General features: G+C 45.4%; 1 protein-coding gene across 3 annotated transcripts in view; it reads right to left on the reverse strand.

Annotated features, from left to right (window-relative positions):
• The window catches only part of LOC109852293, a 201,522-nt gene that overhangs the window by 55,522 nt on the left and 123,708 nt on the right, over positions 1–22,292 (reverse strand). For all 3 annotated transcript variants that reach the window (XM_020423331.1, XM_020423333.1, XM_020423332.1), the window contains exons 8-12: positions 21,563–21,656; positions 21,363–21,455; positions 20,876–20,965; positions 19,101–19,318; positions 18,674–18,812 (exon numbers count right to left, since the gene is read on the reverse strand). In XM_020423331.1, coding sequence (XP_020278920.1) covers positions 18,674–18,812; positions 19,101–19,318; positions 20,876–20,965; positions 21,363–21,455; positions 21,563–21,656 — 634 coding nt within the window. The remainder of the gene's footprint in view (positions 1–18,673; positions 18,813–19,100; positions 19,319–20,875; positions 20,966–21,362; positions 21,456–21,562; positions 21,657–22,292) is intronic.

A 22,292-nucleotide genomic window follows, 5' to 3' on the forward strand; every position in this document is an offset into this window, starting at 1 on the left:
CGGGGAATGTCCACAAGCTGTTGCGCGATCCGATCTCGTACATTTTTCAATCCCGTTCGCCTTCCCGCGTATCAACGATTTGTCATTCGTTTCTCGCGTCTTTACAGTATCATCTCTGGCTCCGAAAAACTCGACGAGTTTTGTAACACCGCGTCGATATATGTTGCAGACTTCGTTCGAGAAAGGCGTGTTCGAGTGAGCGCGCGATCGAGCGCAGGAATGCACGTGTGGTACGTTCACCCGCGCGATATTCCAAACGACACGCCGATAACGAGCGACGTTCGCCTTTGCGACAATCTGGAGCTTGAGCTGAAAACACCGGTTTTCTGGCTCGACGCGCGCGCGCGCGCAACATTCGCCACCGCGCTCGGATGCTGCGGCTGAGAAGGAGTCACTGGATGCCCGGACTGATCTCAGGTTAAGACATACCTACCTACCTACGCTACACCGGGAACCACACGCCCCACCTTACCGCGACTCACGAGACTCCCGACACGTCGTCCTCTTGTGCTACACCTTCGATTTTCAGAGCTGCATAAAACGAGAACGAAACGACGCGGAATGTCGATCTCTGTTGCGCGGTTACAGCAGTGTGAAATTCCGCACTTGCTTTAAGCGACCGAGTGATATTTTTTTCTTAAGCGCAATTTCTTCTGGCAATTATATGTTTATGTAATCAACAATATAAGTGGATTTACGAGACACAAAATTCGTGCAAAATAAATAGTATTGTTGCATCTGTCAATTTTAAAATTGACAGTTTTGCAATATTTAATTTAAAAACCAAATAGTTTGGAATGATTTTTCTCTTATCTACAAAAATATAAAATTAAAAGCCGCAACTGTCATATCACTGGTAATTCATCTTTGTTAGTGTGAGAACAGTTATAGCAATAATTATTGTAAAAACTTGTTACAGAACAACAATAATTTTTTGTTTCACAAGAAACACTAAAATTCGACGATACATGTTTTCTCGATTACGCGAACGAAAACAGGAGTAGAGATTCGACGTTCGAACTCACGTGTAAAAACGTACAACGAAAACGATTCCCGGACTATCGCGAAGCCACGCAAAAGGACAGAGTCTGTGGTAGATCGGTGAGAGATTAGAAGGTCCCATTCTCTCTCTCGCGGACTCGGAACTTGTCTCTCGGAGTTGGGACTGCGGTCGGGCCATGCATACTTAATGACGCGACCAGGTCTCGTAAAGCTATTTCCTGTAATAAGGATCTTCGTCTGGCGAATGGGACCTCGAATAAGTATGACCACCGGCTATGGCGCGGAAAGGATTTCGCCCGACTCCGTATCCGCGCATAATTCACGAGTGACCGCGCGAAAGAAGGAAAAAAACATTTTTCTCTCGTTTTTCGTCCCATTTTGCTCGAACGAAATTAGAAGAGAAAAAATCACAGGTATAAAAACCAACCGGATTTGAAGGTCGGCGCGCCCTTCCTTCCGCGTGAGATCCGCGTAGCGGTCGCCTAGCTTCCTGAGAACTGCCTCATTGTTCGGCGCTTCCGGCGGTCGAATACCACGCCGGCTTTAATTAGTCTCCCTCCGCGGCGATTAAACGTTCGCACGGGAATTATTAGATCGCAACAAATTTCCAACGGCTCTCGCGGGATTCTTTTTAACGAGCAACCGGAGGTTGCTTTCGTTTGTGTGGTTACCTGTTACACCACAGGGGGAAGAGAGTATGAATTAAACATTGTATCGGTACGTTTTAATGCGACCCGCGCCGACTATATGCGACGATAATATGCACACACCGGCGTCGGTATCTGCGCTCGCGGATCGAAGATCTCTTCGGGCGATCGTTCTCGGGCGCGAGTGTGTGTGCATACACGAGGGCTTTGTCCGCGATGAAACTGCAGAGATGCGGCCGCGGCCCGGTGGTGATGCAGCAAAACAAAACGCCGACGGAACCGCCACGTTGGAGATCGACGTCGATTAGGATCGGTAGAGACAACACCGGGCGCAGAAGTAGCGATAATAATGAGCTACTTGCGCCCGATACCGTCGGGAATTTGTCACAGCTTCGTGCACGTCCCGCCTCGGCCGCGAGATTAATTATGATAGCATCGCGCCGCGAGGATTTACTCGCGACGGATAACAGAACGTCGGGAGAGAAAGGAAATATTTGTACATAAATTAGATGCAGACAGAATTAATTTAAATGCGTTTCCCGTCTGAATTTATGACGCGTATGAAATTCATGTTATAATTAGCGTTTATTTTTCTTAACCCGACGCACACTTGTTGCCGCTCTGTAGAAAAATACAGAGAAGGAACAGCGACAGATCTTCTTATCCGAACAAGAGTAGATTCTCGTAGTTTCCCCGCCGTTGCGCTCTTGTGTTCCGAGAACACAACGCCCGAGTGTATAATTACGTCCGAGTTATCGCGAGCATGAATTAGATTCTTCGACAACGTCGAGGTGAACGAGAATATCCCGTCGACAAATATATGTAGTAGATGACCGTACAATTTCCTACATTCCTCCGTCTGCTCTCTTTAATCATTCCTCTCTCTCTCTCTCTCTCCTTCTCGTTTCTCTAACGAGAGATCTCGCTCTCGAGACAATTTACTTCTACTCAATTAATGCATCTAATCCAATTAATCACTCTGACAGTTCACGACCGCGAATCGTGTTATTACATGATGAAACGTCGCGAGTGAAAAAAGGGCAGACTATTCTGACCGCGCCTTTATATGACAAGTTTCACTTAAAAAAAAAAAAAAAAAAAAAAAATTAATCAATCTCTCGGATCTCAATCAGCGAGAAATTCTCTTTTTCTAATATACCTTACAAGATCTGAATTAATATATTCCTAATAAATAAAAAGAGACAAGAAAGAGTTACACTTCAATCACTTGCGTTAAGAAAACCGATTAGGTATAAACTGCTTTGGCTAAAATAAATCTTGTGCAACGAATAGAATCGTTTTTGCGTTCTCTAGCTTGGACCACGAGAGGAAATAGTTTTGGTTCTCGAAGATCAGAATCTTCGTTTCCGCGGAAGAGGGAGGATCTCAGAGACCGCAGAGAGCGAAGAGGAAAAGAAGAAGCCGACTTAGATTGCGCACGACGTGCCTCGTCGGATAGTCTCGCCCGGCTCCGCGCTCAGGTGGACCGATTATGTACACGCGCGTGCACGCAGCGCACGGTACATACGCACGTACACGCTTGCGCGCGCGGGCATGGCAATTAGCATACCAGGGCGTTCCAGGAACCGCCGAGCCGTTCCGCTCGTCGCTGGGAATCGTGCACCGGGTTCGGTGACTCACACGCGACTCTGCCTCGAGTCGGCGATTCTTCGCGCGTCAGCCATAGACTCCCATTGATGTTTTCTCATCGGGAAAAAAAAGCGATGCACTTGATAACGCGGTTCGCGAAACTTTGTAAGGCGCGCTAATGTTTCACGAGGAGGGAAAGTAAGGGGGGCGCTTTTCCTTTTAAAGCGACAACGCGCGTAGAAAGGGAAGCCGCTTGTTTCGCCGCCGTGTACACTTGAGAAAATACGATTTTAATCTCCGCGGAATTTGAATTTTTTTAAATCTCTGTGTGTAACGCGTTATCTTGAGATTTAATACGTCTCGAAAACACAACTTGTTACCCGCAATAAAATTTTGAAATAATTCCAGATAAAACTTTTTTATGTTTCGAATTGCGTATATATATATATTTAACGACTATTTTCCTTATCTTGTGCAACAAATTAGAGAACGAGTGGGCTACGGCGTTTCGCGCGAAGAGTGGAAGAGATTGTCGCGAGAAGGCCCGATAATGACGACTACTACCGCGGCGAGGAATCCCGCGCAAATTACGACCACGCTCTCGCGATTGCGTTCTCGATCGAGACCACGTGCAGCAGCAACCGCAATATGCCAGGCGAGAGCGTGTCGCAAACGTGTACGAAACGCTCGCGACAAAGTGGGCATCCATACACATATATTCACGTTACGACGGAGGTTACAGCACAGCGGCAATAAAAGTCGCTCGCGCGACACCCATCGAGAAGAAAGAGAGAAGAGCGTGATCAAGAGAGAGAGAGAGAGAGTGTGGAAAAGAGAAAGAGAGGTGTCGCAACGAATAGAGGAACGAGGATATATAATTTATACAGGTTTTAAAGGATTGCTCAAGAACAACCGGCCTGCCGTGAAAAACGACGGCAGCGGTGGCGGCGGCGGCGGCGGCGGCGGCGGCGCCTCGTGATTCGACGCGCCTTATCGTCTCGCGAAAACAACGGCCGCTCAGTTACAGGACACACAAAGGATCGACAAAGGACCGATCGACAATCGTGCCATTGCCGGCGATTGCGTCGCGCCGACGATTACGTGGCACGAGACCCAGATAAGGCTCGAAGATCGATGCGACGTCCAAGTCATCAATTCACGAGCGAAGTCCGCGACTCCATTAGCGTCCTCTATTTAACGGAAATGAAAAATGCTACTCTGTAAAAGTGGAAGACGTACGAGGAACTATTTTTTTTTTTTTTTTTTATGTTTTGTCGATGTTCGTTCGGTTTGTTAGTAGCGCGGTTTCAACGACGAGGGAGGGTTGCATCAATCGCAGAAAGCTCGCTTTCAAAAGCGCAGTTCTTGTTTTTGCTCCAATTTCAACGAGAAGAAGAGTTTCATAGAATGCATCATCGTCGTTCGCAGAGATCCAAGCGAAGAAAGAAGAAGAAAGTCACCGGCGCGGTCGCATCCCCGATTTCCCCCGTTCCCAAGGTCGTCGAATATAAAGCACAACCGTTAGGCAACACCACTTTCATTCGGTTTCTCAAGACTCTGCACTGTCGTAAAACCGGGGCGATCCGTCTCGCGAGGGATTGTGATCTCGCGTTACGCTTAAACAGCACTTGGCTTTTGCGTCATCATTTCGATCTCAGTTTTCTTTGAATGCAAGAGATTCAATGTGTACACACATGCACGCACACGTACACACAGTGTGCGATGAGATCACGCGAGCTTCGCTCGGTGTGGAATAAAACCTTCAGTTGGCGCGTCAGAGATGGAATCTCGGGCGAGATTATTTTCGTCGGTCTAATAGTAACCGGACTTAACATATTACTACAGTTATGCGTTTCTCGCTTTAGTTAAAGCTTATCAATGTACAGCAATCAGTGGCGATGTCGGGGAGATTTCGCGCGGGAACCTTGGCGTCGCCAAATTTGGATTTGCGCGCGCGGCTGTGCTCCCGTGTGCGCTGAAGGCCAAATTCCAACGATAGCCTCGCTGAGAAAATAATTACAAAGTAACGAGGGAGCGCACAGGAGAAGGATGAATAACGACAGGCATGCGGGCAGAAGTGCATGGCGGTTTAATGTCGACGAAATATCGCGAGGATTATTCATTGGCCCGCGGTGTATACCCTGATTGGAGATGAGCAGACTCGATAAGGGCCCTCGGGCCCCGCGAGAAAGAATTTTCAGGTCTGGGAGCAGGTGTCGCGCACAGGTACCGGCAACCAGTTTTAGCAACCGGCAGAAGAGAGAAGCTCGCTCACAGCCCGCGGTCGCTTTCTTGTCGCTCCTTACAAGCCACCGGGGGAAGATGCGATCCAATAAGCCGCCTCGTATATAAATTCGTTCTGAGTAATGTACGAAAGTGGACTGGCGATCGCGAGTAAATCTCGCGCGATCGCGAACGTAATACTTTTTCTGACACTGATAGATTAAATATATTAAATATGTTATGTACATACTGAGTGGAGAGAGAACCAAGTATAAATTATCGCGTAAATATGTTATTCGACGTATCTTTTCGTATAATTACTGTGTTTCCTATCAAACGGAAGTTGATTCATTCGTCGGAGAAAAGTAGCCGACAAAGTCTCTAGCCGAGAAACGTGAGACCGTATGTGTAAACGTCAGCGACATAGACGGTGCTAAACCGCGAACTGTATACGCGCCGAGCACGCCGTGCATCAAGCAAATATTTATAAGACGCGTGCACGTGCGATGCAGCGCCGATACTTTCAGCGGAGTTGCGAGATGAGGCATTGGTCGCGCGAGCGTGATCCATGGTTCGTGCACTTCCTGCAGGACGAAGCGTTCGCCTTCTTAACGGCGACTCGTGAATCCCCGACATGTTTCTTTCACAGGCGCAGTGTCGCAAAATAAATTGCTCGCGAAAAAAGAAATCTCGCAAGATAAATCTCACGAAGAATATAGAATCTCAAATATAGAAAGCGGATTGAATATTGACGTGCAAAAGCGAAATGGGTACATATTCTTTAAACGGAATTGTAACGGAATCGCGAAGAGCAGCCTCATTAGATGTTATGTTTATGCGTGTCTACGAACGGTGACTTTGCGATAATCGAGATAGTTTTGCAATCTCGCGGCGCGCGTTCGACGGCACGATATTTATCCGGCTGGTATCAGAGTCAAGGCCCCCATGGCTATGAACGGTGTGTGGAAAATACGGGGTACGATTTATTATTCTGAAACGTTGGCGCGCGCACGCGAATAAATACGTAGAGGTCTGCCATGGAGAAGCCGATGGAGTTACGATAGGAGATTCTATAAGGAGGCCGAGGAGAGGCGCTAATCGAATCGGTCGCCTCGACTGCGCCGCGGTTTATCGCTTTTACGCCTAATTACAGAGTTAATTGCCGATATCGGCCGCGGTAAGTGTACGTGATGTTTATTTCGATGGCGAAGAAAAGAGAGAGAGAGAATCTGCCTGTACAAGAGAGTCCTGTTGGTAAACTTGAATCGCGGAATTATCACAATTAATGAACGATTACGCTATCAGCTAGCTCTTATATTTTCTCTCCTTTAGAGAAGAGTCTCTCCCCTTCATAAAACGGAAACCTCTCAATTTCTCTAACGGTTGTGCGCGCGGACTCTTCGTCCTTCCTGGCGTCTCTTAGCTTGACCGTAATCTACACCTATAACTCCTTCGTAATGGTCTCCCTCCAGAGAGCCGGGTCTGTCTTCCGCCGGGTTTATGATGAAAATGCGTCTTAAATCAGTCACAGCGTATTAGCGGTGCCAAAGGCGGATTACGGCGCGGAAGATAAAGTCTCTCAAGGTCGGCGCGGTGCCAATAACGTGGGAATTCGCCGCCGCTGCTGCCGCGCCCGTCCGATCCAATTAAATGCTTGCACGCGCGCGCTCCTCGCTCGATTCAATTAGCAATAATTGGCAAATTACACTTTGCGCCGCCGCGCTTAGGCGGCGGCTATTTCGCGCCCCGGAATGGCACGAGTTTTACAAGCGCTGTTACGACGCCTTCTCGTCGGTGGAACAATTATTTTGTAATAAAATGAACACGCAGAGGATGCGCCGGCTTGTGAAACAAACGTTTTCATAGCGCGCTGTTGCTTTATATCACGATGCCAAACGAGGAAAGCTTGTAGCAATTACTTTTAGTGAAGTATATATTCTCAATGTCAATTCTAAATTCTAATTCAAAAACTGTCCCATTAAAATTCAAATCGCGTAAAACAGATAGAACCGCTATCAGTTCTCGATCTTTTTAATTTAATTGAATCGGTTCTTGTCATGAAGTAGCTCCGGTCCATCTAAAATTATTAGATTTCCGACAATTGCATTTGGGCGAAGAGGGAGGGAGCAAATCGATTGTAATTTGTAAAGATCCTCTTTTTAAAGAAGCTCATTCCCGCGAAATCGCCATTATTTGAGCTGCGACGAGCGTGACACGTTAATCCCATTAATCTTCCGTTTCGTTCTAATTACGCGAGTCGGACATTCGATATCGTACCCGTCGTTCGTTCCTCCCCGCGACGCCACCAAGAGCACCGGAACTTGGTTCCACGACCTCTTAGCGAACACGAAGAATAATACGGCGAGAAAGAACGACTGGTAAGTCTAATGGCGCCGGCGGTTCTGTTACCCGATACTCGCCAGTCACGCAATTCTACCGTTTCCTTTCGCACCGGTGCCGCGCGCGAATGCATATGCGCGCGTGTTTTCGGCACGAGCGCCGCGCACTTTATTTCTATATATGTATATTCTTAGCCATCTACAAAAGTATTTAATACGAATCGCTAGGAGTGTAAAAATATATTGCGAACATACGAAAGACAAAATGTTAGAAAAAAGACGGTTCTTCGATATAAAAATTGAGTGGTCAGAAATTTGCATCGACGCTCTGTACAATTAAACGAAAAACCTTGATCTACAATTTAAATTTTTAAAAAATACATACATGATCCCTCACAACTTAAACGACTCATTATATATATTCCTCATAACTTAAGTTTACACAATACTTACATAATATTATTAATATCGCGTATTGTACCTGATTACAATGCAATTAGAAAATGTGTACGTAACTTTTTTTTCATCAATTAACGAATACACACCCTTTTCATGTGTTTTAATTTAAAGATTTCTAAAATCCTGATTAAACTCTCGAAGTTAATCGAGCCGATTGCGATCTTCCTCTAAATACAATCATGTACATACAGTCGGTGATTTATCAACCGGTTAAGTGCGCAAGAAATCATGATAAATCATTCCCGACATTGGACGTAAGAAGTAACCGATCAGAAAATAAGTATTGGCCTCTATAAATATACGACACTCGATGAGGAAGAGATCAATTTTAGCTCAACAGTTTTATATGTATTATAACATCATCGCTAAGGAGGATGAATGCCAAGTGAAAGGTAATAACCGCGTACATCGCGCAGATTCTAAGCTCATTACGTTATTATTTACGCGTAATTTAATGCAGGAAGAGCGCGTGATGCGAAAATAGGGAAAAACTTGTGAGGTGAGGAAAATTCCTGCTGGAACTGGAGTTTCTCACGTTTCCGAATGAAGAACCAAAGGGCACGTACAAACCATTCGACGAAGTATTTCGTTTATTCCGTCCCGTGCGCTTTCATAAAGAAAAGGCATTCATGAGAAAGTTCTACATTCTGAGCTGAGAAAATCGCAGAAGGCACAGATCGCGAAAGACTGGAAACTACGAAGCAATAAATAAAATAATCGCGGAGAGCGAGACAGTCCATAACTTTTCCTCACATGGATGTCAAAGTAATCGCTAATAAACAATTTAACCTCTAACATCAGAGCTTGCTTGCTAGCGCACGCAAGTACAAACGACGTATGTACATGGTAATCCAATCTGTGCATTTGTCCCAGCCCCGCACAATTTAATTTATTACGTGTAAAACGCGAAAATTTATTGGATTTAATTTTTTAATTTCAAACGGGATATTAAAACCCGCACGCGAGTTTTAGTATCGTGTAAATGCGAGATCGTAAGATTGCAAATTGGATTATCTACTTTTATGTACGAACCAGTCAGTGTATGGAGAGAGAGAACTTTTCTTCGTGTTTCCACGAAATGTGTCTACTTTTGCGAGAGAATCTCGACATTCGAAGTCTACGGCGAGGACAGAAAGATCGCGGAAAGCTAATGGACAAGTCACCAGAAGGGAATACGATCCTCGGAATGGAGACCGAATGACCCGTGGACATCCTGTCCTTTGTAGGGCCTTTCGCAGAAACGATAAACCGCGCGTCGCGGTGCAACAGAGAAACAGGAAAAGAGAAAAGAATGAAGAAGGAGAAGAAGAAGAAGAAGAAGAAGAAGAATAAGAAGAAGAAGAAGACGACGACGACGACGACCACGAAGAAGAGGAAGAAGAAGAAGAAAAAGAAGACGACGACGACGACCGCTCTCGTCGCCACTGTGGCAGGAAACGCGGCCTTTATACCTATAAGGCATTATGACACGCCAAAGAGGTCGCCGCGTGCTTATTTGCATGCGCTTCGGTACAACAATGGTATCAGCCTTACACGAGTCCCTGAGACTAGATGCATCCCCGCGGCGACGTGCAACGCTGAGGTGACGCGACCCACCGCGAAGCACAATACATGTTGTCGGTTTCTTAATGAGCCGCATTTTTCGTGTCATTAAGGACGCTCGAAAAAAAAGCCGTGCGTCCGTTGTAAGAAAAATAAACAAGCGTGCACTGTAAATTTGCATACCGTAATTATTTTTGGCTGCCGTTTGACATTATTTCGCGTCGTTCTGAGGCTGGAAAATAACACACACGGCTGCCGCACATTTAGCAGCGTTCAAAGAATGAAAGATGTATCGCTTCGGAATATTCTCATATCTCTAACGGGGCTTTAAAATACTTTTAAATGCAATTCTAAGAAACTGTCTTACGCGAAAAATCCGAGCTATCGAGTTTCCGAGCCGTATATACACCCTACGTACGTAGCGAGAGAGCGAGAGATAAGCGGCCGCTTGCGGGACAACGAAATCGCACGAGTAACACGACGCTTAGCAATGGAGCAACGCGACCGTACACGCACAATAGGTAGATAAGCGATGACAGGCGGTTGTAAGAGGTATACGCGGTCGGACTGTCTTACGCGTTGATATGCGCACCATCAGCGCGGCGCGGTGCGTTAGCGAGGCGAGCGAGCGAGCGAGCGAGGCGAGGCGAGGAACACATCCCGAGTTGGAAAAGCGTTCGCCTTCGTTCGACCGTAGTTATACTCGGCGCATCCTCTTTATCTGATGGAAAGAAGCCGCCTTCGGAGAACTTTTGCCCTCGCGCGAGATCGAGTCTGAGTATATTCTTCGTGAGTCATATCACCGAGGGCACAAACGCGAGAGAACCTCCGCTCTCCTCCGTGCGCTCACGAGTCCGGAGTAAACTCACTTTCTTGCACCGCGCACCAACGGTTCGGCAAGATTACAGTGAAACTTTACGAGTCCAAAGTCACTTTCGCGCTCGTCCGACACGGGGAAGTTCGCAGGTAGTTTGATGCAACGCGTATATGACACAGGGTGTATATTGATTTCAGAGAAGTGAGAGAGAGAAAAAAAATAATCATTTATTTTTAACGCATTTGTAAAACGCAAAAGAGGAAAGCCTAAATTAATTTTGAAACAACAAACTTTGTCGATCGAGATATGACAGTGCCAACACAAATATAACATCTTACTAAACACGCTCTAGTTTCAGTAAGATTGTATCTAAAACCAATAAGATCGCTCTTGTCTATTTTAAGATCCGATCTTGCTCCGTCTGCTTTATCTTTGAAAATCTTACGCAAAAAGAAAAAGAACATTACTATTATTTTTTTTTCTCATTCCGTTGTGTCCGACTAGAGAAATCGCGAAAGTCCGCAACTAGACTGACGATCGAACTCGCGTAAATCTTTCGTAACTGACACGCTTTTAACATTTTTCCCTTTCCCACTCAAGAAAATAATCGCTTTCATCGCGTAAAACTCGATCTCCCGCGTTTTCGTTTGATCCTCCACTCGACCATGATCCCTTGTCTTATTTCGCGCTTTGTGACAGGCCGAAGTCTCGTAGCGTGCGGTTTACACAAGCGACGCGAATAAAAACTGTCGCCTGTTTGTTCGGAAATTTAAAGCAATCCCATTAATTGACTGTGTCCAATTATCCAACTTCTAATCGGCGTCATTTGCGGGCTCGATCGTATCGATCGCGATCGAGACCGGCGGCTTGTTTCCAGTCGGCGAAGGCACGACTCACCCAGTTCGAAGCAGACGTCGTCAATCCGACGCGAACGCTTATTATCATGGACACGGGCGTCTGACCGTGAAACAGGCCGTTCGCGCTAACGATGCCTGTAATAGTCCGCGAAATCGGCGTACTTCCTATCATTATGGACGAGCGGTCTTCGTGCCGCACCACTTTAATGAGTTCTCTCGGACGACTAATATTTATCGCCAATCTAGGTACTGACAATTTTCTAATGCCGCGGCATATATCATACATCGACGACGACTGAACTACTAATCTAGCACGGCTAGCGTTCATCCTAGTACCGATAGCTCTCAGCTTGCGTAAAACTTTCAAACGCAGCGGCGTCAAAGCCCTCACGCCGCGGTAATTGAACGACATATTGGCTGTTTCTTTTTCGCGCGAAGCGAATTATTTTGTCGTTGTTATTGTTGTTATTGCGGCAACGCGCGTGCGTGTGTGCTTCTTGTGCGAAAAAATCGAGCGGAAAGGAAAGTGCGACTCCTAAATGAAGAGACCATATATGGCGACGAATCTGCATTCTGCAATTTCGACTGCCGATACATATACATAGGTGTGTACATACTCGTGTACACACTCGTTGGCCGGAAATGCACGTTCGTGCACGAATACGCAAAGGAAAGTCGGCGGCACTTTGAATGTCTCGCGAAGAAAAATACGCGACATTAGCGTGTGTTATATGCGAAATGCGCATTCAGTTCCCTTCGCGCACGGAAACGTACGGGAGCATCTCGCCCGGGCGTGTGCTTTACGTTCGCTGTTACTTATCCAAGTCGCGCTGATCACACCGTGAAAGTCCGCGCTTTGCACGCTCTCGCGTATCATTTCGAGGACTGTCAGCGCTTCCTTATTAAGATTCACTCTACGGCAATCGTTGAGTTCGTGCGTGACGAGAACGCGCGGATGTACTTGACGACCAGGACGTCTCTTTAGTTCTCGTAACATGAAGTTTTCTTTTAGGAGCGGAGCAAGAAAAAAAGAAATGTCAAAAAAATTGAGAATAAAATTACAAATATAAACAAAAATAAATTACACAGATACAAAAATTTAAAATATAACATTTGGCATTTTGTCGTAATGCAGATTTAAAAAGAGTTGAATATATATATTGCAGTCTATATGAAAAAGATCGGAGTTACTCAAGAGAATTAAGTTCCGTCAAGAGAGAAAATTAGTTCGATATATTCTCGGACATGAAAAAGGCGGAAACGACGAGAAGAGATCAGAAACAGAAATTTACATCGTAGATAGAACGCGGCGCGTTTCTTGTGTCCCTCCCTCGCCGTTCGTAGCCTCGAATCCCGAGTAAAGAGACCTTAATGCGACGTAATCGTCAGTCGGGAGGAGCCCTCTAATATCGGCCGCCGACTCCGGCAGGCCGATGGTTAGTGGAAAGTGCGGGTAAATGTAAAACGTGACGCGGTTTCAATCCGTCGCACGTAATTGGGTGTAAAAGTCGGCCCACGTCTACGAGACAAACGAGCCGAACGAAAGGAGAGGGTATGAACCGGCAAGATCCGTCGTTTGATCTCGAGAGCACGTTCTCTCTCTTTCTCTTTCCTCTTTTCTCTCTCCCTCTCTCTCTCTCTCTCTCGCTTCGATTCGATCCTAAATCTGGAAAACCTTCAATGTATCACGACGAAGAAAAATGCGGATTGCGTCGGGGAAAAGCGTCGGCTGCACAAGGCAAACATCGCAACGAAGAAGAGGGACGATAAATGAAAGTCTGTTTTTTTTTTTTTTTTTTTTCAGAAAGCTCGTTTTACTTCTGTGATACTCGCATTAGACTGACGTCGATAATAAATCTTTGTTCGGCCTTTCTGATCGTTCGCTACCTTCTACGGCGCACGAGATCTACTTAATAGACAATTAAGCGTTCAGTTTCTATTGTTGAAATAAAGTAGAAAGTTGTTTTGACAGTGTGTATATGGCGAAGAAGCGATCAAAGAGTGGAACGACAAAGGAGAGAAATTTTACAAATGAGAGGACACGGGAAACTCTGACTTTGAATCGAAATTCCTCTTAAAGGACTTTATTGAGCAAATGTTTCGCATCCTACTTCTTTTTTGCGTATTGCGCGCACAATAATCTGATATTAGTTTACGCGAATTACGCACATTGTACTGGCATCGGCGCGTTTTCTCCCCTCGGTTATTCCGCGCGACGGTACCGTTATAAAAGTTTTTAACACGCAAGCATTTTCAATAAAACGTCACGGTTCGCCGCGCGCTTACATATTGTATCGGAAATTTCTCACGTCGGTGTGTGGACACACCCTCTTAACACGGACATGATATGAGATAAATATTTCAAACTCTCCGCTGTAGAAAATATTCGGAAGTGCGGACGTAGATATTTCAGGTGTACACGCGTGCAGAAGTAACTCACGGCTGCTTTCTATGAAACGGTCAGAAAAACACGACCAACTCTACAAAGACACACGTACAAAGTATATTTTACACTTTTACTTTCCGACTTTGCACCCTGTCATTTGTTTGCACACGATAATTGACTCGCGAAAATGCGTCGTAAAATGCGTCTTGGAAAATTCACTGCTCCGAAACGCTTCAATACGCTGTTTAAAGAGAACAGAGGCGCGTGTTACACCAAACGTAGAGATTTTGTGAAAAGATTACGCTTTTATTCTTACTAGAATGTGTTTCTCGATTCATGTTCACTGACCTTGGTCACGTGACTTTACTGTAGTCACGTTTTTAAAGACACGTGACTAAAATAAAGTCATGTAACTGTAATTATGATTTTGATTTTTATGTGTTACGTCTGACATCTCTCATATGTGTAGTATATGGTTTGTAATACATATATACTAGCTGTTATCGTGGTGACAGGTTTACTGACACAACACATTAAAATAAACATAACAATAGCGCGCGCCTGTGTTGTGCTAGTATGTAAAATTGCAATTATTTTTTGAGCAAAATTATTTTGCTGAAGAGTCTTTAGAATTTTTTTCGATCTAAAGTGTAGATTAAGTATAGATACATATTAGGTGTATATTTCTATCTCGTATGCTCTGTTAATTTTATAAATTTTGAAAATACACGTGTATTTTTGTTGGAGGAATTGCTGCCGTGTGTATTTAGCGCGATAAGACCGGTGGTCGTGTCGACGGACGGATCCAGCACACTTTCCCACACACGTCCGCAATTCCGTACGCGGCGCTCGCTCTCGTCGAGAGGGAGGAACCGGTGCCGTGTTACGGCAATTAATTCGAGCCCAATCGATGCGTCGCTCCGAGCGCGCTCCTTTTTTCGCACCGTTCGTGTGGTCTCGTCGCACGCTCGCGCTATTTCCGTGAACCAAATACGGCGATCGGTCGAAGAACGAAGAACAGAGAGCGCCGACGACGATCAGACGCAGCCACGTGAACGATTGATGAGCGGTGAGTCGGATTGGCTTTCTTTCGATTCCGTGACAGTCATCCTCGGCTAAAGCAAGTGAGAATGCGATTACGCGGGCAATAGAAATTCAACGAGCATACACCAAGTTTTCGCTCCATTGTTTGAACGTAAATCCGCGTGCTATTTACGAGTATCGTCGCTCGTGCAACTAGTTTGTTTTTTTCTCCCTATATATATATCACAATCACAAAAAAATTATTTGTTACGCAAAGAAATTAACAGTCGATTTAACGTCTAACACGTGTTTTTTTCCGTATCCTTTCAATAATGCCATCGACCTGTCCTGTGAAACTGGTCGATGTTAACGATCGGAACGAGAAGGGAGGTGAGAAGGAGGAGGATTCGCATGAGCTTAATGGATCAAAGTGGAACACGTAATAACGGAATGCACGACGAGATCTCCGCTCCGGGCATTCGTCCGTGATCATTATTGTCATGCGTGTTTTCTATATTTTTTCTTCTCTCTCTCTTCATCCGGACAACAAAGCGCGCCGATTCTGCGGCAATCGAAAGGCCGCGCTACCGCTCGAGGTGAACCACCACGAGATTAGACCGCTCTTCTCTTTTGTGCGCGTGTTCTCCCAAATAGATTCGCGTGGATCGTTTGAAATTAGAACGGCCAATATCGTTCCGCGACTTGAAACGCAAAAACATCACGATTATTCGATCGCTCGTTCGTGTAACAATTGCAGTCTCATTGGAAGAGATCGAGTCTAGATGTTGCCGCGCACTACATCTAGTTTTTTTTGTTTTAACAAACTCGTCAGTTAGACAACGCGTGGCGGTGACCGAGACTTTTTGCGAAAACACTGCGAAACGGCTTGGCGAAATAAAATATTCTCGTTTTTCAATGCTGATGAGGCAACTCCGAGCGTCTATCTGGGTCTCTCCCTCGCTCGCGATCGCTCGTGAAAGCGGAGTACGTCCCGATCCAAATGTCTCGGAACCGAACAATTAAACAATTGTCAGTGCCGACCCACTTCCCGCCAGGACACGTTGTCGTCCTTCCACATGCATGCCCCCGGAGCGTGGGCACTTTCGATCTACCAGACATCTGGACGGTAATCATACAGATCGAAATCGCCGAATCGCGTGTGTGTTCTCGCGTGGCTTATATTAATTATGTTAATATGATAGGAACAATCGAACAAAAAGAGAGAAGGCAGAGCAGATGTTCCTCATAGTGCAAAATAATAACGCACTGTACTTACACAAGAGTCTGCGAGATGAATTACACGTAACAACTTACACAATTACTTAATAATCAAATTTATTTTCTATTAGTTGCGAATTTTCCCCGACTGTCGCGTGCTGTCTTTAAATGCAACAAAAATAAAATTGAACTCAATGAGTTTTCCCGATATTCTATCGAAGCAATCAGCAGAACGCGTTTGATATTTTAACTCGAACGAGATTACTGTATAATGAGAGTGTTGATTTATTCCGACCCATTTACTCGAAAGCACTTTAGATAGAACAAGCGAGATGCACAATGTTTCCAGTCGTAAACACATCATAACATACGTCGCGAAGGAGGAAGGAGGAAAATCGTTCCGATTAATAATTAATCAGACCAATATAACGTTGTCTCGCGTTATCGCCCGCGCCGCGCTACCTGGTTTTCTTTATTACCCGTTTGCCGATGATAGATGAATCGAGATCCCGGGCGAAACGTTAAACTGCCCATTACCACTACGCGCGTTCTCGAGATCACATCACCGAGTGTGTGCGCGCGCGGTTAATAAGATAATAAGTACCACCGCGGGGATGAATGATCGTGATTGGACGCCAATGCGCCGCGCCAGTCGACGTCGCGAGGAAAGGACCCGTTATCGTTATTCGCGCGCGCGAAGTAACATCGTCGCGTCGTCGGCGATCAACAGCAGCAATAAGGAAGTGCATATGTCACGGATTAATTGCCAGGCTCCTTTATGGTTTTCAATGCGCCTCGACGAAAGAATGCACTTAGGACGAATCGTCGATTAATAAGCCGCGACCGATACTCGCGCAATCGGCATTTCGCAACGGTACGTATCCAGTTGACGTGAGTTCGACGTCGGAACTGCAGCGCGCGATGTTTCCTTTTAGGAGCAAAATCAGTCGAGACATCGGCTCGTGATTATCGGTCCGATCGAAATTGTAATCGTGACGGTAAGTGCCGGGGCACTTCGTCGAAGTGAAAGTACAGACAAGATCGCACTCCTGCGCGGCTCGTTCCGTCGTCGTCGTCGTCGTCGTCGTCGTCGATCACATTGGCACACCGGGTATATGAGTTCGCGGCAGCACGCATCTCGTGTCTAATTATCGAAGAATGCTTTGAGTGCGTGTAGGAAAGCCGCCGGACTTAATGACGCGCGGCGCAAAAAAAGAAATTGAGCACGCGAGATTGAGAGGTATGTATAGTTGGGCGCAGACTTTTTGGTCGATTTTTGTGCTCGCACCTTTTTTTGCGGCGGCTTTTAACGCGCATTAGGGGATATTATTGCATTACGTTATCCCGCAGGAGATGATTCGATCAATTTTGGAAATTAAACTAGAAAGGATATTGCGCGTGCCATAATTCGCTATATGTGATACATTTTGTTTTTTGTGTGTATTTTAGAAATTTTAGAAAAAAAACTTTAAACTCAGGTTTTTTACCATGTATAGAAAATTTTTCTTTTTCTTAAACATAAACAATGTATCCAATAAATAATATAATAAATAAATATCTACATAAAAAATTACCTGTTTCTTTCCTCGTAATTTTTTATGTAAACAAGTCTGTGCGCGCGTTCAGAAATAAATATTGAATAAATTTTTCTCGTCACAACAAAAAAGAGCGTTTGTATTATCCTAACAAAAGCTCGACTATAAAAAAAGTCACACGTAACGGAGGACCGAAGAATAACAAGTCCGACGATGTTTGTCGGAGGGAACAAACAGTTCACGAAAGATCGATGAGAGATCGAACGTCAACACGCGGAGATCCGCTCGACACGGCCAGATATATACGCGCGCGATTTTCGCAGCGAAAGCTCGTTCGTGGAAGCGAGGATAAGGGAGCCCTTTGTGCTCGTATCCCTTTGTCGAGCGAGGGAGGGCTGACTGGGCTGAATTCAATGCACGAGTCCGCGCTCGAAAAAGTGGCCGGCTCTCCAAGGGGGAGGATGGTCCCGCGCGTATGCGAGACAGCATAAGCACCGCGCGCAATAACTTCACCGTAATCGTCGAGGGAGAGCGAGTCTCAGCCGTGTATACGACGGGCTTTCATGTACGCGCGGAATAACAAGCCACATCGCGGTGCACCGACGATGCTCCTCTTCTGGTTCAAGGCCACGACGGCCGCCGTCAACCTTAGGCTACTCTCACAACCGCTAAATTCGAAAAACTTTTTTAACGAACAATGTAAAGCAGTAAAAAAGCACTGTTTACTTTTAAAAACAAATTACAAAATATGTAATATTGCATCCTATTAAAAATTGTCTCGTCAAAAGTTCATGTTTTATACATGAAAATCGCAGCGTCATTTTGCGACGTACGAACAACGCGATATTTATGCAGCTACGTATAAGTTTCTGCTGACTTGTCTTAGATAATGACAGCAGCTGAAAGTCGATAAGTTGGCGTGCGTGTTATCTTCGCGCACAAAGCGGATAGTTTCTTGCGCGATAAGTTTCGAGGAAACTTTAATTAAGTCCAATTTGCGCGGACATGTATTTTATTAAATTAATCTGCACTTACCTCGTGCGCTTGATCCTCGATGCTCCGCAGAACCGCGAGATTGCGAATAGTCGCGCGTCGCGACTCGAACGACGACTCCAGTCTGGTGGCGGCTTTGCCAACCTCTTCCACCAGTCTCCGGGCTCGTTTCACCGACAATCTGGAAACATAAAAAGGAACCGTGGCTCGTGGCGCACCGTTAGGAATCCGCGCGTAACGTACACGAAAGATCGACGCAACGTGTCTCTCGCGCGCGTCACAAGCAAAGGTTAAAACGCAACTGAGCACGCGCCGATCGCAAACGTTTCCTTATCGTTGCGTTAGAATATTTTTGCTTAATATACATGACAATGCGAGTGACCGACGCACGTAACATAACATGTTTGTAACTAAAAAAATAACACTTTTTTTCCATGTTCCCGTGTTACAACAACAAAGTTTCCTTTACCTAACGTGATCAATGTGCAGAACCGGGGCCGCGCGTTCCTCGAGCGCGGCGATGGCCTCTTCGGCATCTCTGGACGTTCTTCTCAATGTGGGGTCCGCGAGGAGCCGACCGAGAGGCGTCAAAGTGCCGGACAGGCTTGTGTATTCCTTCAGCTCCGACATTTCGAGTGCCAATCTGCGACCGGCCGATTGCCACTCCGTCATAAGACTGTCGTATTCCTGCGGAAAAATTAAAATACATCAAATCAAAACGCACGCGTTTTATTCGTTTCAACTTCCCGATAATAAAGTCCAAACGAGAAATGTCCTTGATCGGCAACCAGTGTGTGTGCGTGTGTTGTCCGGATGGAATGTCCGGGGGAGCGACGTAAAAGTAGACATGTCTGGTACGGGCGATTGCGTGATTCAATAAACCGGCGATCGATCCGGTCGATTATGACCCTTACGCGGAGCGCATTGTTTAAAGAGGTACGTAATGGCTGACGTATATCTCATGCGGAAAGCCCGGACAGTTACACCGGACAATTATCTCGATGATTTCTTAGCTCCAATTGTCCGTTCACTCGAATCGGATCGCGTGCGGATGCCAATCGCGTTAGATCAACTCGCGACGAATGCGCGCGCGGCATAGCAATCGGTATCGACTTCCGATGTAATTAATTCGATACTGCATTTCTGCACTCGCGCTTTCGCGACAAAGATATATTAATAGCCGTTACAACGTCAGGATTATGTATGTGCTTCCAAATGCGAGGGAATTAACTTTTTTTTCGAAAAGATAATATAGAGAGATAATAATCGCGCAAAAATACCTAACAATCGTGAACGCAAGTTGCTGTACGGCTATGCGTGCGCCTTGTAATTTACAAATCTGACAAATACTTAGTGACGTTGCAATTTTGCGAACCCGCATCTATGCATCAGATCAATCGAGGTTGTAATGATACAATCGGTCAGTGACACACGGACTAATCTCGGTCGGTGAACTCTTTCATTGCGACAATATTGCGAAGTGGACCGACAATCAGGCAAAACGGCTCGAGCGCATGACGATATGGGATTATCGGACGTGTACGCGACAATGGTGTACGATGTAAAATAGTCGTAACAATTACTAAACATTCTTTGCGGATAATGTGATATATTGACGGTCAGTGCCACGGTCGAACGATAAATTCTTTGCGAAGCCTTTTAATGCGCGAGCAAGCCGACACAAATTATTTCGCTCGAGCGACTTCTCGAGCGCGTATTTATTCCGAGTAAACCTGCCGAATCACCGTCATAAGCTGATTGAAGTAACCTTACGTTTGCCTGATGTCGAACGACAAGTTGCGATAACAATTTGTCGCAAGAATTGCGCCACCACCAAGATACACATTGTTCCGCTATCATTAGTCTCCATCAACTTCGCACAATGCTATGTAAGCAGCTTAGTCATTTCTCATTTTAGAACAGATTATATGTATTATGTACGTAAGTATGAAGGGAATGTAAACAAACAGCAATTTTAAAAAAACAATTTTTCTTTTGTGCAAAGTGTATATGTTTTTTGACTTTCTAGAAACAAGAAAAAATTAATTAATTAATTTCTAAGAACCCGAGGACATTTCTCATATTATCTTATGTAATTAATTTCTATTTAATTTCTACAAATTTCTAGATACGAAATGTTTTATATTACTGTTCGTAAAATAAATGTTTATCATTTCTCGATCGATTCTCGCGACGTCAGCGCTTACCTAAGTGCTCTGTTATCGTAAATACCCGCACAATTACCTTGTAAAAAGCGATCCATTGCATCTGGTCGTGATTTTCTTCTCGCCTGGGAATATACTTGACCAGAGTGGCGTCATTCACGACGACGGTCTGAAAGGAAAAGGTTTATGGGTAATTATGACGTATCCCCTCCCTTCCAAAACTGTTGAATGATCCTCGCACTTGTGCGCTCGTAAATTACGTTTGACGCTCGGGCTTCGAGCGCATTCGTTTCGCGATGGACAGAGGCGCTCGTCACAATGGAAAATAGCGCGCGCGCGCACGTTCAATAACACAGCCGAGCGACACAATTACGAGGCGCGCACGTACGAAACGCACGTGCGCGCGCTCGGGAAGCTCGAATCACAATGCGGCGTGGAATCTGGATCAATGATCATAGCGCGACAAAAACAACGTACGATCAAGCGCACGGCGAACTTTCTTGCCCGCGGGAAGGCACGGGCTCAATGCCGTTTTTGATTTAATTGTTTGTCGCCGTCGGGCTCACCTGAACGCTGCTGAAAGGTAAGAGAGAATCGACCGGTCCGTCCGTGGTCGTGGCGCTTCGGAGTACGAGAGCCTGAGCCACGTTGATTCTGCCCTGTAAAGATGAGATGAAATGTGCATGATTTCAGTCGCGATAATATTTAATCGCGTAATTATTCCCACAAAGTCTTTGATCTTCAGTATAATTACACACGCTTTTACCTGCAGCAGAACCAACACTTTATCCAAGAACTCCAGACTGTCCTTGGAGTCGCCGCGGATAAAAATGGTGAAGCCATCTTTTGTTTGGTCGGAGCTAGAACATAAAAGAAGCAAGCCATTAAATTGTGAAGAAAAATTAATTATTTATAATTTGCTGTATAAGTAAAATTGTGACCGACTTGTATTTGCGATCAAATGAAACGAGACCTCGCTGTTACGGTATCACGACATTTTGCACAAAGACATTGTGCCGAATAAAAATTTGATTGAACAAAACGGACAACTCGTGGTTTTATTTTCGTTGAAGTAGCAATCGATGAGATAGCGTTCTCACGGTTAATTTTTTTTAACTAACGCAGCAGAATGCCACGGTCAAATAAGAATTAATCATTGTCCGTCGCGTCTCTCGAGTATTAGCCTGGACATTCAACGGCGTTGCTCTCGAGTGCTTATCGAAATCGTATCCTCGTCGCATACGCGAGCGCAGGTCTTCGTATTTACAAACGTCGAATCTCCTAAACAAATATTATCGCTTCCGTCATGGAATTCAATGTGCGCACACGTGAGTCATCGCGTGTCACAGTAGAACATAACGTACGTTTGCACACACCGAGAGATCACCCACGTGTTGTGCTGCTACGATTTCTCCGTCGTCGTCGTCGTCGTCGTCGTGCGCGAAGTGAAACGTGTCATTCGTTGTGTGGCAACGCTTTTGTAAATCGACGCGCAC

Source organism: Pseudomyrmex gracilis, unplaced genomic scaffold (genome assembly GCF_002006095.1).
Source record: "Pseudomyrmex gracilis isolate BER0280 unplaced genomic scaffold, ASM200609v1 scaffold_27, whole genome shotgun sequence".
NCBI lineage: Eukaryota > Metazoa > Arthropoda > Insecta > Hymenoptera > Formicidae > Pseudomyrmex > Pseudomyrmex gracilis.